Below are 17,644 nucleotides of genomic sequence, written 5' to 3' on the forward strand. Positions count from 1 at the left end.
GGTTTTGCGGTTTCTAAAAGGCCTCAATGCCTCCCTCATTAAGAATATCTGTTAAGGTGCCTTCCCTTTCAAGTGACATTCGACCGGAACAAAAGAGGAAGGAATGATAGCAATGGTTTTTTCTCCTCTTAGCTATTTCAACGGAAATATTTTTATTCCAGTTTGTCCAAGGGAAGTAATTCCTCTCTCTGGTAGCGGAAAGATAAGCAGCCCGAACTACCCAATAAGTAACTACACCATGTATACCAATTGTACGTGGAAAATAACAGGATCTGCCAGTCAAAAGATAAAGTTTGCCTTCACTGACTTTGCCCTTAGTCCATGTGCAGCCGATTGTAATTCGGATTCTTGCTCCTATGTTGAGCTTTACGATGGTGGCTCAACAAGTTCTCCTTTTCTAGCGCGATTTTGTGATGGATCGATCCTGAATGAGACATTGTCTAAGGGACACGAAATGTTCGTGAAGTTCCATTCGGGAAAAACAGCTGATCGCGGATTTGAGGCAGAATATCATGTGTCTTACGATGGACATAAGAAATTAGAAAAATAGCCCTTAACACTGCACATTATGAATGATTTTTCAGCTCGATTAAATCTATGAGCACAAAGCTAGACTACTTGTAGAGCGACTGCGTGTGAATGTGTGTGTGTGTGGTTTTTTTTTTAATGTTACGGTCTTACGAAAGAAACGAAAGAAGAAGTGTTGCAAACTCGAATAGGAAGTTTAGATGGGAAAGGACAGGGTTGAACCCTGTTCCTTATCGTTTTAATCTCCTCTTGATCGACATTTTTTTTTCTGGATCCCACAATCTGTCAGATTGTGACTTGCGTCTTCCATGGATAAAGCTGCAAGTGTGTATGTCCTTCTTTCCTAACTGAAGACAGCAAGTTTTACCCGAAATGGCAATAAATGATGCTTCATTTTAAGAAATCATCCCTGAAAAGATAACAACGTAAAGAAAATCAGTTCTGCTATTTATAGTAAATGCCTTTAATTTTACTGTTTAAGGTAAGAAGTATTGCCAAAGGAAACCGGATCTTGTCGCGGCCATTTACGGAGGCGACGAAGTAATCCGCGGAGTCAACGAAACCATCATGATGAACGCCTCATTATCATACGACCCTGATGTCGGACAAGGCAACCACTCAGGAATGAGCTTTACCTGGTATTATGGTGAGATCAATTGTAATCTCTCCGGACGGGGTTGTAAAACAAAAGATGTCTTCACAGGAGTAAACGAGTCAACGATCCACTATTCTAGGAACGCCTTTGGTGTACAAATGATCTTAAATACTTCAGCCATGTCTCCAAACAAGACATACATAGTGAAACTGGTCGTGACCAAGGACTGTCGCAACGCAAGCGCTTATCAAATCATCCATATGAAGAATTTTAACCCCTTTCAAATATCCCAAAGGTACGAGTTTTTTCTCTTTGGTTGTTTTAAGTTTTCCTTTTTTATTGCCCTTTTTTCAGATTAAAGGTGGAAATTGAACCTTAATTGTCTCTGCAAGACCTTAAGTTCTCATCGGATCACTGAAGGAAAACAAAGGAAACTTTACAGCTCCTCTATTTGCATAATTTCAGCCTCTCTGTCTCTGTCAAAAGATACGTCCGAAGTCGTTTATGGTTCACTTCCACGCTCAGCTACTCAGCAGGGAACGTGCCTGTCTCACAAATTACAAAGTAACAATCATTTATGATCTTTGTTTTTCAATGTTCTTATATTTTCAGTTTCCTTATAAACCACGAACTCAAGGTCGTCAGTCCCTCAGTTAAGCTTAGTGTCCAGGCAGAATGCCAGGGATCACAGTGCTCTGAAATAGCTTCCTATGAATGGATTCTCTACAAGCTCTACAGGTGCAATTCGTCCGTTGTATGGAGGAAGCAAGACTTACAGCCTATCACTGATACGCCGCTCGGTTCAAGCTACATAGTAATCAAGGAAGGATCCCTTACTGGTGGAGAGAACTACCGCTTGAAACTATTCGCGACAACTAGAGACGGTTTACAAGGGATGAGTGCTTACGACTTCACCACCGCGTTACCCCCTACAGGGGGGATATGTGGGATAAATCCGTCAAGCGGCATCTCACTAAAAACCAATTTCAACCTGACTTGTATTGACTGGAAAAGTGATCAGAATCCTCTATCCTACAAATTTCATTATCAACTAGAGAATGGTGTGCGCAGCATGCTATATCATGGCTTGAACAACAGTGTTATCTCTTGGCTACCGTCCGGCGACATTTTAACAGACTATTCTATAAAGCTCATCCTTACAGTGACTGATAAAGTCGGTGTGTCTGCCCCTGCTGTTTACCTATTGGTCAAGGTAGGCTGTTAATTTCTGATAGCGCAGTTTTCAATTGACAGCTGTGAAAACAGGGTTTTGCCTTCACAAATGAACGGACGGACGGGGACAACTCTTAAAAACTCTTCTGGGTAAAGGCTTTCCTTGGGGGCACTCACTGGCTGCGGGAAGGTAACCGGAATCTATTACTGCTGCTGACTATCCTTGAGAGAATGACTAATAACAACAGGGTTGGCTCCAACGTTGATTTATTCTGCAAGCTCTACTACAATTTTGACCAGAACGGACCTGGCCAGGGCTGGTTCAACCCCGCTCTTCTCTCTCTTCTCTTTTCTTCTCTTCTCTTCTCTTTTCTCACCGCTAAGCTTTACAGAACAGTCCTATTTAAACCTAACGTACATGGATAACGTAATGCCATGAATAATCTAAAGGATCATGTAATCTACTATACTATTGGCTAAGCAGGAATTTCGCCTTTTACAACATTAATTACTTTTAAAGAGTTCCGGTGGATAACAGTTACACAAAAGGACATGACAGGTGGCTGTTACAGTCTAACACTAATAACAACTGTTTACGGGTGACTGAAGGAGAACTGGTGGTGTTTACACTTTGCTGAACTAAGCTTTCTACGTTGAATATTGTATTTTTTTAAGCGCAAGCATGAAAGAACTCGATAACTAAAAATCCTATCGTTACACAGCCAATCATAGCAAAGGTCTGCGTGATTATTACCAATGAAGACCTAAAGTAAAAACAGGCAAACTACCAGTAGCGCAGGAAAACACGGGCGACCAGAGAAGAGCGTCCCAACTAATATGTGGCCCGGACAAAGAATATCCTGAAAGACTTCTAGAGTTAAAATGAGACTCTTTAGAACTGAGAAGGCAATACCTTAGCCTAGTTCAAATGTAAAAGATTATATTTGGTCACTGTGATATCAATTGCCATCATAACTTTGATATTATTGGAATAACTCGAACTAGAAGTAAGCATGAGTATAAAATAAGGCCTAAAGTTGCTCGTACAAATTATTTTAAATATTATTTTTTTAATAGATATATTAACGATTGGAACTGTTTGCCTTCTAAAGTAATGTCATCCCCTAGCCTTCAGTCTTTTAAAGCTTCACTAATTAAGTACCTCCTCTCATAATTACCCCAAATACCAGTTTTTTTAAAAATTTTTTTTATTTTTTTTTTATTTTTTTTTTGGAGGGTATGTCTTAGCATGGGAATTTAGTTTCCCCCTACTACTGTCCTGTCAACCATTTTTGTACTTTTGTTCCATGTATGGTTACGAACTGTGATTAAAGACCAAGTTTTTCGCTTGGCATCTGATCGGTTTAGAGCCAAGTTGTTCTTGGTCAAATTCGGCACACTAGCATCAGGGCATTTTATCAATCTTCTTTCCAAAACCCGTTTAATTTGACTCAAATCATCGAATAATAACCATATAAGAAGACTGAAGTTGGTCTTTGATTTTCCTTAGGTTAAGCCTCCACAGTCTTTGGGAATAAAAAACGTCTCTGGCATTCTCACAGCAAATGACAGCTCATTTAATGAAGCCGTTAACAATGGAGACTTGGATAAAGCTGCACAAATAGCAAACTCTGTTCTCCAAATTATTTCAAATGATACTAAAATGGATTCACAAGATAAAGCTAGGGTAAGCAAAGCTTACAATAGTACACAATTTACATATAAGTTGTAGTTAGTTACTACTGCTCATTATACTGGCTAGCAAATATGACAACAGTAAAGCTCCTCCACTCCTGTTTGTTCCGGGCCATCCCAGTGATGATTCCCCATGTGTGATTTAAATATATCAACACATCTGTCACACATTGTAGATTCAGTTTATAACTCAAGACACTGAAACGCACAAATCTTCTTGTGCTTGCAGATTCAAGATTTAGTCATCAAGAGGATTGTCTCGCTGAAAGTGAAAAGCATCCCAGCGCTGCTCCAAAGTTCCTCTGTGATTTTTTTTGCTCTACGGGTGGCGGAGAAAGTGTCTCACAAGTCACTGGTGAGTTAATTGTTATGAGCAGCTCATAATGCATTTGGAAGCAGTGGGCTGTCTTCAGTAGTTTCATTCTCAATTCCCTGAAGGATATATTCAAGGTTTCGTTCGTAAAAATAATGGCGTCTAAATGACACTTTCGAATTCTGGTGCTGGTTTTAACTTTGTATAGTCAGTTCAACTCTGGTCCGATTGAATAGAATCAATTTGGTGATAGGGTAACTTTTACCTCGATAGCATACAACCAAAACGCAAAGGTGACAGTGCATTACATCCCCAATTATGGCGAGGCGTAATTCCTCATTCGACCTCAAAGCCTTACGGGAACTTGCATTATAACTGTCGAAAAGAGGCGATAATCGATCGAAAGTCCCTCTTCATCGTGGAAAAAAGGATTAAATGGCCATTTATGCAATTAATTGTTGTTTAAGTGTTTCTTTAAGAAAAAAAAACGCTGTTTATTTGTTGAATTCATATGTGTAGTGTCGCACTTATAATTAACACTTAACAGGAATCATCCCTGACTGCTATTCGCTCGATGACATCACTTCTCTGGAGGACTTCCTATTCGAAAAACATAGCTGAAATTCCTCTGGTACCTCAATCTGCACACAACTTAGCTTTGTGTCTTGAAAACGTGGTAAAAGCAGGAGCAGTGAGTGCGTCAAGTCATGAAAGTTTAAATATCCAGGAACAGGTATCAATCAGATAGGTTTTCAAAACTATAAGACGTATTTATATCAGCTTATGACGTTTAGTCTACGTTAGCTATGTAAGCGAGTGAAGACACATTTCAAAAGGTTTTCATTAGTAGTAATATAGAGCCAGTATAGCGCCTAGCCAATCAGAATCGAGTATTGAGGTCATGTGGTACAAACAGACCAATCAGAAAGCCGGATTTTCACATTCCATTCTGATGACGTCACGAAAAACCCCAAACGCCTGGTACCGAGTGTAATGCGCGCGTGCGGTTTCGCAAGCGCGAGGAGATAGGGATGTTTTTTGCGCGCGCGGATAAAAAAAGGATTTTTTGGAGGGGTTTTTAATAAGTAAAAAAAACGTGACACAAAAAATGAGATAAAAAGTGTCTCAAAATGAGGTTTATTGTAATGAAGTCGAATGTTTACAAGTTACAATAGATCGAAAATATCTACCGAATTGATTAGAAATATCTAAAAAAGTTTTTGTTACTGGTCATCATAAAAAGCCACTCGTATTTCTAAGTGAAGCCAAGGAAAAAATTAAAAAGTATGTATTCGTTCTATTACTGACGGCGATATAATAGTCTGTACATAGAATATAAATCGTTTTCTTCGAAGAAAATATTAACCGACATATCGTGATATTGTGTATCTATCATTCTCATGTATAAACGGGCGATTTGTTGTTCTAAGAAAAAATAACGATTGGAATGTAATCCGCATCGTAAGAAGAATTTCAGTAATTCTTTTAAGATCAGGTCGTGCCTCTAAAAAAAAGAAAAAATAAAAAAAAAATGAGATAAAAAATGTCTCAAAATGAGGTTTATTGTGATGAAGTCGAAATGTTTACAAGTTACAATAGATCAAAAATATCTACTGAATCGAAAAACATTTAACCTTCTGTTTACAGTTTTTATTACATGAAATACATGAAATAGGGGTTGTTATAAAACAATTTAACGTGAATCAAAAACCCCATACAAATAACTATAATCATACAAATAACTATAATATTCATCTGCCGAATCGAAAAACATGTAACCTTCCGTTTCACTCTTTACTAAATGAAAAATGGGTGTATAAAACGGATTAAAATATGGTTTATTATAATAAAGTCGAACTTTAAATTGCTTAAATACTTGAAAAAATGATTCTGGTAAGAGAAACTCTAAAACGTTTTGATATTTTTCTCGAATAGAAGCGACCTCTAGAGGTAAAAGTCGAGGACCTTGTTCGTGTATGATTAACCTGACAGAGTTACACATTCGAGTACCAGCATAGTAATCAGGCATCTGTACATGGGTTCGAATTGTTTCTAGAAGGTCTTTTATTTCTTTCAAATTAATCTTGAAATCAAACTGAAAGAAAGAAAAAAACTAGATAACTATAGGGCGCTCAACAATTTGAACTCTTTCTACACGATATGGATTGATCATTTCAAAATGAATTTCAACAGTAAACAATTCAAACAATTCATAGATAGAAAGAGGTATAAAAGTCTTCTCATGTCTCTTTCTACGATACCTAAATCTAGATTGGAATCATATGGTGGTCTATTTAAATAGATATGAATGGTCAATGAAGTTGGTGTGTCGTAATGTTCGAACAAGTCATTATCGAGTTGTTCGATAATGTGTTGAAAAATAAGTAGAAAACTTCTTCTTTCAATCAAGAATTCGAACTGAAAAAATTAAGAAAAAAAGAGAAAGTTGCTCATTGATGATTAAGACTGTACTAAGAGAAATCGAAACAGATAAAGTGGGTATATGTTTCTGTACATAGAATATAAATATTCAAATATGCTGTTCAATTGAAAAAAATCGTCTTCTTCGAAATCAAGATCAACCGTCATACCACGATATTGTATATTTATATTCTATGTACAGAAACATATACCCCCGTGAGTAATAGAGTGATTAAACACTTTTTAGGCGTCATTAGTAGTTTAGCAAGATATTATCGAGCTTGGTTTCCATTAATCGATTTACGTTCGTGTGAGGTCATGGGTGATTCTCGTTACAGACATGTCATGTTATACATATATGCTACGAAATCGGATTATCACGAATTCAATCTTCGATATAAAGAAACAGACTCGTCCATGAACAATAGTTTTTTGATAAAATATACTGCAGAAAATGATGAAGAACGTGTTGTTACCGGTAATGTTTTTCTTCAGAGAATGATGAGATATTGGTAATTTTTTTATTTTTTCAGATGCAAACTGGGACGTTGCAATCGATTATGTTTTTTAGAGAAGTGATTCGCGAATTGAGAGGATGATCAAGCATATGTTATTACCGACACTATTTTAAACTAAGCTTTTTTATTTTTCAGATGCAATTCATTGTGTTGATCGGTAACAAAAACGTTTTTAGATATTTCTGAACACTTTATCTGTTTCGATTTCTCTCTTTCTCTCTCTTTCTCTCCGGATTCCGATTGGTCCATTTGTACCACATGACCTCAATACTCGATTCTGATTGGCTAGGCGCTATACTGGCTCTATATTACTACTTTCATTGAGAGATGAACTCACTGTACATCTGGTCATGCCTTCCTGTCGTGTATCAATCATCGGTTAACACAATAAAAACTCTGGCTTGTGAAAGGATTATTTTGAAATTGTACAACAAAGTTGTAATCAGTGTTGGCCAACCACAATGATTGCAATCAGGAGAATTTGCTACCAGAAAGAATTCTTATAATTAACAAATAGAGAAGCCTTGACTGTGCTCTGTTCTGTTATAAAGCACGCAGGAAGCGGCTAGAGCACGAAAGAAGTGTAGGGAGAAACACGAGACGTAGTCGTAGTCGTTACTTTCAATTTTCAAAACAAACTTTATTTCCGAAGCGAACAACAATGTCGTCAGCATGCTCTATACTCTCATAAAGCACGCTACAATAAGCCAAAAAGAATCCTTGTTAGAATGGTTCAAATAATCTGATTGGCTGTACAAGACTACAGCTGTCAAAAGAGTCAAACCATCAAAGTTCACATTCTACGATAATTTACAAACTAAAATAGTTCGGCAAGTCGAATTTAACACTTTTGCCTGAAGTTTTTAAGTCTCTAATACAGAATCTTGAAGTGAAATGTTCAGTGAACTTCAGCCGAATTATGGCTCATAAAAACACGCGAGTTTTTTCACATGACAAGGTCGAAAACAAACTGTTCAAGGCGAGTATTTTTTGAATGAACGACAGCCGAATTCACCGGAACATGAAGATCGCTCGTGATGGCAGCGCCGCAAAACTCGGCTGCAGTGACTGATGTGACTTTCCACTCAACGTATCGGAAAGGATATCAGAGCAAGCTCTTATTTTTTCACTCGAAGGGCGGCCGATGTAGTTTCTGAGGCTTGCTTTACTGTGATGACCGGAGATCGCCATGATGAGCAAGCCGCGATGAACTTAGCATGATCAGATTCGCTCAGACACCGTCATGATTAGTATGAATTTTGACAATTATGCCAGTTTGGTTATATTTTTCATCATTTCTGTTTTGTTCTGTTTTGTATTTGAACACTGAACTTTATATACTTTTCGAATGTTAGCTGTGTTTGATTTTTATTACCGTACGTAAGCTTGCGATTTAACTGAGCGTGAACATCTTTAAAACTCGGAATGTTTATTTTGTTTTTCCTTCGAGGATTTTCGTATCTGCTCACGTTTTAATAACGTAAATTACGGCGCCTGGTATGTTTACAAACCTTTGTTTGATTCTTCTGTTGCTACTTGCCGGCTCGCTTCAGTTCCGAAATTTCACTTTCAATTATCGGAAAAAAGCTAAAAATAAGTCCCGGAAAAGCTCGAACACAGTACAATTGGCAGATGGCGTGACAGCTGTAGCTACGCTCTATGCTCTATACTCTCATGGAGCACGCTCTTTCAACTAATGACAGCGCGCGTTATATCCGAACTTTATTATAATTGTTTTTAAATGATACTATACATTTGATTACGGTTGTTCGGGAGCGATAACGAAAATCTCCCAAATGCGACTAAAAATGCCACTAAAACTGCAACTAATTGTGACTAAATGCGGCTAAAATTGCGACTAAAACTACGACAACACACACGCGAGAAATCGTAAGCGTAACTTGCTTACGACTGATTAACGTTAAATGTCTCAGCGCGCACGCGCTAATTGCACGACACGCCAGTCCGGTACTTTCTTCTTAACAACGGTATAAATGTCTTTCTCAGCAATGCCGATGGCATAAGAGGACTTATCGTCCTTTAGATCTAGCAATCAAAGACGTAAGGTCTAATGCAGTGATGACTTAGCGTTCGCTCTAAAGCATGGACGTCTTTACTGGAAGCATTTCATCACCTATAATATATTTGTTTTAGATTTGGTTAAGTTGCTTTTGTTCTTTGATATTTCGTACAGGGTAAATCATTAGTAAACACTTCTATGAAGGTCCTTGGTGAAGTTTCGGCCGCAGTGCTGGCTCTAAAGGTGCCGGATGAAAATATGACATCGATCACAACGAGAGAACTGTCCATGACATTAGGGCGACACACCCCTGAGAGACTTGCAGGGTTGGAGATAAAAGGAGGAAATGGTCGGTTCATTTTCCCGCCGAACAGAACAGAACTAGTTCCCAAAAATAACGGAACACGTTTCGTTGATATTCAGGTAAGAGCACATTGTGCAATATTCTGGATTTCGCTCGCAAGAAGCCTTTTATCAATCTTGTTAACACCAAGTTGATCTTACATGAATGAGTATGAACTCGTTTAAATTTTCACTAGGATTCGCAGAGAGCTTCCCTTTTCTAAGTCATACACGATTTTTTTTACAACTGATTTGAGGACTTTGGTGACTATCATCACATGAATTAAACAACCGCTGTACTTGATAATTCAATACTATTCTGTCAACAAGAATGACTTGATGTATTCCAACCGATTGTAGATGGTGTCTATTTCGTTCAACCCATACACTTGGCACAGTACAAAAGAGCGAGTCAACTCTGATGTTCTAGTCCTGAACTCGAAAAACGACAACAACGAAATGTTGGAAGTATCAAGTCTAGACGAAGAAATTGTCATTGTTGTGCCGTTAAAACCACAAACACCTTCCAAGGAGAAGTCGTGGTATTTTATAAAGAAAGATGAGCTACGTTTCCACGAGATAAATGTCACGCACAAAAATACCCTACTGATACTGGAAATTTTACCGCAAGATCCAACTGTACATCTCCTTGTTTACATGCGCTTTGGTCAGCGGCCAACGACCCAAGAATATGACCTCAATGCTACTATCTCCCATAGCGGTAATTGCGTGTGGAAGCCAACTGCGCAAGGCAAAAAAGAAGGAGAAACGGAGTGCTCTTTGAATCCACTTACACCGATAGAAGCTTTAGCTAAACGTCCGGGAAAGTACTATCTTGGTTTCCTTAGCGTCGTAGTCAAAGACACCTTAGTCAGTAGCGCAGTTTATGACTCCAAAACATATCAGAACTACACTCTTAAGGTGACTTTAGGAAGCTGTGTGTTCTGGTCGGATAAGCATGAGATGTGGATAACAACTGGCTGTCGGGTGGGTGTTTAGTTATTTGAATCATTGGTTAATCTGTTTGAAAGTTTACAGTAATATCTACACAATTCAGAGACTTCATGGATCCGTGTGTAATCTTGGACAAATATATGTGTTGATGATAATATGATGATGTTCGTTTCATTGGAAAAATGGCGATGACAACTACTTTTAACTCAAATAGTTATTCTTTATAGTAAAATGCAGTAAACTTGATTACCATTTCTGGTGCCAACAGTATGATCTGAAAGATATGAGAACCAAAGCATTCTGTTTTTGTGAATATTTGCAGGTTTTAGCTGCAACAGATGGTTTTATAAAATGCAGTTGTAACCATCTGACAGCATTTGGAGGAAGTCTCTTAATTAAACCGAATCCTATCGACTTTGACAAGGTTCAAGTGGAGTTTAATAGGTTACCAGAGACTGGAAATATTGCAGTTATTGTGACGTTAGCTATGATCGTCTTCTGTTATACGATCGCACTCATTATTGTCAGGAAAACTGACAAACGCGACGGAAGAGATGTGAGTATGAAAACAAGGTTTTTTTGCATCGGTTCATTGAGTGAGTTCTCCATTTAGAAAAAAATACATATAGATTTGTTTGAGGTCACATACATTTTAAAATATTCTCCAAAACTATCAAACATTCGGAAAGTAGCTGGCGAGTGAGGAAAGAGAATTTGGCGAGTAGTGGCTTGTAGTTCCTGCCCATTATACTGGCTGTAACATAGGGAAGCAACGAAGGTCCTACATTCCCGTCTCCTCCGGGTCAGCTTGATAATGGTGCCTCACATGCGGTTTCAGGCTTTCAGCTCTTTTGCGCCGCAAGGCGTCGTGTGTTTCAGACTGCATGAGATCCTCCATGCCCGCCAAGGCCTGAAACCTGTTCTTCAGTTGCAGCACAAATATATTATTCACTTTGGAATCTTGGAGTTTCCCAGCATTCTGAAGCTCTCCTTATCTTACAGTAAATGGTTTTAACCCGAGGGTAACATGTAATAGTGTAGTTTGATCGTCCGGGTGAGTGTAGCCCTGACAAGGACTGTTGTCGGTAATGGTGACTGACGTTTCGACAACCTGAGCGGAAGTCATCATCAGAGTAAAGTGAAAGGTTGTTGTCAGTCGAATGTACTTAGTCCGGTTTGTATAAACTGATCGGTCAGTTTTGCAGAGAGAATAAGACATGTTTTTGGCTGACACGCCTCCTACATCGATGAGAGCGGCAGAAGCCTCACAACTAGACCGACTGAACACAAACGAGCGACTAGGAAAGGCGATGTCAACAATTACATTGCTGAACATCACCGACTTACGAACCACACTATTTACTGGGACTCTACGCAATGCCTAACCTACAGCACCAACTACTCTCAACGACTGACCCTGGAAAGTTGGTTTACTAACTTGGAACAGACTCCCCTCAACAGGTGTCAACCACTACCTTCACCATACAAACGACTCATTCACGACATTAACATTATAAACGAACCGAACAGAACGACCTAACTTCACTAACGGATCGAAACCGACTAATCACGACTGGCCTACGCCACTTGAGTCTTACAGCCAATAATATCACGGCAAAACTGACCAAAAAGTTTATAAAAACCGTATCACTTTGCTCTGATGATGACTTCCGCTCAGGTTGTCGAGACGTCAGTCACCATTACCGACAACAGTCCTTCTCAGGACTACACTCCCCCAGAGGATCAAACTACACTATTACATCTCCTAATCTTATTTGTATCTTATCTTCCCCCACCCCCCCCCCTCCACAAAAAAAGGAAAAAAAAGCGGAACAGCTAGTGATTAATAACGTGAAAGATATCTCTAACAGGCCTTTTTCTTTTTTTAAGCTTGGTCTTCCAACACAACTTCCAGCCCCATCAAACTGTACATACGAGTACGAAATAGTGATCACTACAGGGGTCTGGAAGAACTCTGGCACAACTGCTCAAGTTGCCATGGAGATTTACGGTTCTGATGGAAATAGTGGCATTCTTCGGCTTTGCCAGGGAGAGCTTGGTGCAGATGATATGTCATTCTCTCGAAGTAATTCAGACCTATTTGTACTTAATGTTAACAACTCACTTGGTGCAATACAAGAAGTGAGGATTGGTCATGATAACTCTGGTGACAGTCCCTCCTGGTTTTTAGAGGAAATTTTGATCCGTGATGTACAATCTGATCAGTCGTGGAAATTCATAGTCGGTCAGTGGTTCGCTCTTGAGCGCGGAGATGGGCGTATTGAGCGAATATTTGACTCTACTGCAACTCAACTAGATTTCAGCAGCGAGGTTGCAAGACTATGGCGGAGAGGCCTCGCACAGTCGCATCTTTGGATTTCAGTTGCAGCCAAGCCAATAAGAAGCCGCTTTACAAGAGTACAGCGGGTTTCTTGCTGCTTTTCATTGCTACTGGCATCTATGTTAGCTAACGCGATGTTCTATAAGCTAGATGGCAAATATGAACAGTCCATCCAAGTTGGACCGTTGAAATTCTCGTGGAGACAAGTTGTTATTGGTATTGAAAGTGCGCTTATTGTGGCACCCATAAACATACTCATAGTGTTATTGTTTCGAAAAGGAGCCGAAAGGTCCAGAAGTAACGATAACCATTGTTTTAAAGCTGCTGTAATCCATTGTATCGCCTGGTTTGGGTTTTTTTTTTCTTGTTGTGTTTCTGCCACATTTACAGTCTTCTACAGTTTGATTTGGGAAAAGACTGTTAGCGAGCAGTGGCTTTTCTCAGTGTTCGTCTCACTTGCGCAGGATGTGACCTTCACGGAACCAGTAAAATTGTTCTTTACAGCTTTGGTCCTCGCAGCCATTTTCAAAATAAAGGCTAAAAGATCAGAGGTACTAGAATGCGAAAATTCTAATCAAGGTAAAAGTAGCAGCTCGAAAGAAAGATTTTGGAAGCTGAAATTGTCAGATGTGGAAAAGATGAGAAGAAGCCAAGCCAAGAAAGAGAACCTGTCACGTTATTTCGCAGATTTGGGTATCTACTTGGTCTTCGTTTTCTTGCTGATGGTAGTGTGCTATGGAAACAAAAATGACCATCGGTACCTGATGACAAAATCAATCCGAGATGGCTTGCCAAACTTTAGTGATGTGAGTAAAGTTTGCTCGGCTATGAACTTATTCAAAAAGGAATTTACTCTACAGTTGTGCTCAGGATTAACCTCTCTTGCAGCATTCTCTGAATTGGATTCTTAAGACTGAAAAAATGGTAGAAGATTAAACTTTTCTGGCTCAAGAAGGAAAATATGTTGCTTATCGTTTTTCACGAACGGGCAAAACTATATTTTGCATTATTAACAAAATATTTTTAAAATATTCTTGTATCAAGGATTCCCAACGATAATCGCTATGTGATCATAGTGTCCGCACATACGTGCCAAAAGGCGACCAATTCAAGAAAACGAAGTAGGGCGCAAGTGTATAAACATTCGTCTACCACGTACTGATTAATCTCAATTCGCACGAGTACCTCTTTCTTTCGATTGCCTATCCATACTGATACAGTCACAAAGTTCAATTGACTTTTTGATTTTGAATCAATTTAGGTGGCAGACGACAAGATGTACTGGAGCTGGTTGCAAGATAATTTTATTCCTGGAGTGTTTTCTGGCAGATGGTACAACGGTCAAGTGGAGAAACAAACAAAGTACATTGGAAATAAACATTCTCTTCTTGTTGGAATGCCTCGAATAAGGCAACTCAGAGTGAAATCGAGTAAGTCTTTTCCTATTCTGTACTTTAAATAACAAGGCAAATTTAATATTTATCAAGGGTTACACACCATTTTACCCGATACATGTATTGCTAACACTGTATGAGGTGAATGAATAAATGGGGTAAGTTTATATGGTAACTGTGGTGCCGCGTCGGTGGGAGAGTATAACAGGGTAATTTAGTATTATCAAGTGAGTTGTTAACGTTAATTGGCCACCGTAGAGAGTTTGAAAGCTGACGTTTCGAATGTTAGCCATTCGTTAGTGAAATTAGCGAGGGGCTAACGCTCGAAATGTCAGCTTTGAAACTATTTACTATTAGAGATGCTTCGGCAAACACGAAGACTTATCTCAACAGAGAGCTACCTGTATCCAAACTTTAAAATTAAAGTTTTTCAGTCTCGTCAACTTTGTATGGAGAAAAGGCAGAGCACAAGTGAAAAAAATATCTCGGAACCAGACCACTTAAATAATTTTTGTTTAAATGGTTTCGTTGTTGATTGTCCTGGATTCCTATGTCAGGAAGGAAATACTTGCCCTTAATCAAAATCGGGAGTTAAATCCCACGCCGGCGAAAGTCATGGGGAACGGCCCAAAAGAGGCGACCATACTTAAAAAAAGATGGTACGTTAAGACAAACGTTAGTATGAAATTTTCTCCTTTGCGCTTTTCAAACGTTTTGTTGCGCACAACAGAAGTGGGCATGTCTCCGTTTTTGATAACGAATTGCGGCGTACCAGCACATACAATGAATCTCAAAATAACCTTCTGGTACTATCCATTTTTGTCAAAATTGCAGCTTCGTGTACCATTGCAATGTTTAAAGAATGCTACAAAGGGTATTCTAACACAGACGAAGACAAGACCGCCTGCTTTAAGCCGGGATGGAAGCCTGTTGATAACTCCACGAGTAACGACGAATTGCCACGACTTTGCCCGAAGGCATGGCGATATCAAAGTGCGAAGGAAACCGACACCGTAGCAAAGTGGGGACAGTTGTCATTTTATCACGGAGAAGGATTTATAGCAGATCTTGGGAACGACAACCAAACAGGACATCGCATAATAACAAATTTAAAAAAAAGTTGTTGGCTAGACAAGCAAACGAGAGTTGTCGTCGCAGAGTTTTCCTCGTTTAATCCCTCAGTGAATATTTTAGGTGTTGCCACATACTTCTACGAAGTTGAGGCGTCGGGATTCAAAGTCGCCTCGACACAAATTGATGTCATTTCTCGTGATTCTTCGGATACAGCTTCACTTCAGTTTTACTTGATCTGCCTTTTTCTATTTACTTTACTCGTTATTCTGCATTTTGGAAGAGAGATTTTCAGAATTTATAGTCATCGCTCTCGTTATTTCCAGTCCGTGTGGCATTGGGTGGAGATGCTCCAAGTTGTTTTTTCTGTGTTAGCCGTTGTAATTTACCTTATACGACAACATAGAGTAAATACAGCGACGGGAAAGTTGCAAGAAAACATTGACGCAAACATCAGTTTTCAAGAAGCTATAATTTGGCAGGAAGCAGACAATGCTGCACTTGGAGTCCTAATTTTTATCGTCACTGTAAAGCTCTTGAGAATCATTCGGTTGAATAGTCAAGTTGTTGTATTCTCCAAAGCATTGAAGATATCAGCGCGATCCTTGTCATCGTTTAGCATTGTTCTATTGACTTTCTTTATTGCATTTCTGCACTTCGGTGTTTTGATGTTTGGCACTGGATTTGAGCGCTATTCTTCTGTGCTTAAAGCAACTTATTTCCAACTCGAGCTAACTCTAGGGCGAGTGAAAGCTAGACCAATCAATGAACTGTCCGAGACTCACAACATGTACGCCAAAATCTTCTCCTTCTTAATTCTTTCAACCCTTACTATCGTCTGCATGAATTTTTTCATCGGTATGATAAACGATGCACTTCTGGAAGCAAAGAACACCGCTGGCCAAAGTGTACTGCACGAACTTGTTAATAAAGATCCTTGCATAAGCTCAAAGGACAGAAAAGCATTTTTCGATGTGATCAGTCACAAGCTGCGACAGTCGAAGGCCTCACGAACGCTAGACGAGATGGAGAAAAGTGAGATGATGGTTTTAAGGGAAATAAAAGCAGAGAAACAGCCAAGCAACGTGGAGAGAAAATCATTCTTTGATAAGACAAGCAGAATGTTAAAAGCGATAAGAAGTATCAACTATAACGGACAAAGAAAGGGCAAAGGTAGAAAGAACGTAAGATTTCAAGAGGATGTCGTCGACTCTTTTCTTCGGAAATTGGATAAAAAGAAGAATGACTTGTTTCAACATCTAGATAGAGTTATTTCAGGGTTTTCAGAAGAAGAAGAGGATATTAATCATTTGCTGAGCTACGTTGAAGGCTCACTCGGACCACGATGAAAAAGAAAAAAAGATAATTAAGACAAAATGAACAAATGATTTGCAGAGACATAAAATAAAAAAAAATGTAGCTGTTGGCGACCATAAGCAAATAGATGGAGTTCCATTCAGGTAATACTCTAAGGAACTGTTTATTTCAAGTTTCCTCTTGTTCATTTGCACAAGTACGCGTAATTTACAAAAAAGCCGGGAACTACGTAGAGATCTGACCAGGATAGACATAACATACAAACCGAAGCTAAATAGGTTTATTGGTCCACAAATCAACTGTGTACTCTTCGAGATATGAGCCACGCGGGAAGTGTGGAGAGCAAGATAGATGCTTGACAGTTCGTGGAGCCACAGCCAAACTTCCTACTGCTTCATGTCTCGATGAATGCTAAACAAATGTATAGAAAAAATGTTTTATAACCTATTCAATGTAGGATTTCCTCTAAAAATGATGCCGTGAAGTGACAGTGACAGTTTGATTACCAGTTTTTTGTAATTCAGCCCTTAAACTCTTTCGGCTGATAATGGCCAGCCATAAGCTACGCAAAATCGTAGACCAAACAAACTATCAAACTTTCCAGAGGACGTTTAACAAGTGAAAGTATCAAATCATTTATAAGGCTCCCCTACAGCAAAATAAATTCTTTTGGCCCGCACATCTATAAGGACATTGCATCAGGTTGGTAAAAAATAACACTTCATCCAGGCAAAGGAACCCCGATTAGACCGATAGCTCCTGTGCCATCAGGAAGCTCAATTCTTATGTGGGTTGCGAAAACACGCTTGGTGGGCTTGACAGCTGACCAGAAACTCAGCTGGGTACCGCAGGTAATGGAAAACCAAAAAGGCAAACTGAAAATTTCTCCTAAGGGCCGTTTGGAAATAATTTTATTTTAAAGTAATTTTGACTTCTGTAAAATACGCTTTAGTTCTGTTGGG

General features: G+C 39.1%; 1 protein-coding gene across 1 annotated transcript; it reads left to right on the forward strand.

The window, feature by feature from the left end:
* The first annotated feature begins 1,080 nt into the window (after window positions 1-1,080).
* Window positions 1,081-17,640, forward strand: LOC136280968 (polycystin-1-like protein 2). Its single transcript, XM_066166981.1, has 11 exons — window positions 1,081-1,418; window positions 1,736-2,336; window positions 3,807-3,983; window positions 4,221-4,346; window positions 4,852-5,037; window positions 9,438-9,686; window positions 9,966-10,592; window positions 10,882-11,115; window positions 12,450-13,706; window positions 14,162-14,330; window positions 15,129-17,640. Exons 1-11 carry the CDS (start codon window positions 1,096-1,098, stop codon window positions 16,712-16,714), a joined length of 5,535 nt encoding a protein of 1,844 aa, XP_066023078.1. The 5' UTR covers window positions 1,081-1,095; the 3' UTR covers window positions 16,715-17,640.
* The last annotated feature ends 4 nt before the right edge of the window (window positions 17,641-17,644 follow it).

This window comes from Pocillopora verrucosa, chromosome 5, assembly GCF_036669915.1.
Source record: "Pocillopora verrucosa isolate sample1 chromosome 5, ASM3666991v2, whole genome shotgun sequence".
Taxonomy (NCBI): Eukaryota; Metazoa; Cnidaria; class Anthozoa; order Scleractinia; family Pocilloporidae; genus Pocillopora; species Pocillopora verrucosa.

What these genes read in the sequence shown, in the direction of transcription:
- LOC136280968 (XM_066166981.1), top strand. Translation starts at nt 1,096, where the DNA reads ATGATGAACGCCTCATTATCATACGACCCTGATGTCGGACAAGGCAAC. An exon ending in ACAAACGCGACGGAAGAGAT is followed by an intron (nt 11,116 to 12,449) that starts GTGAGTATGAAA and finishes TCTTTTTTTAAG; the next exon opens with CTTGGTCTTCCAACACAACT. An exon ending in GCAACTCAGAGTGAAATCGA is followed by an intron (nt 14,331 to 15,128) that starts GTAAGTCTTTTC and finishes TCAAAATTGCAG; the next exon opens with CTTCGTGTACCATTGCAATG.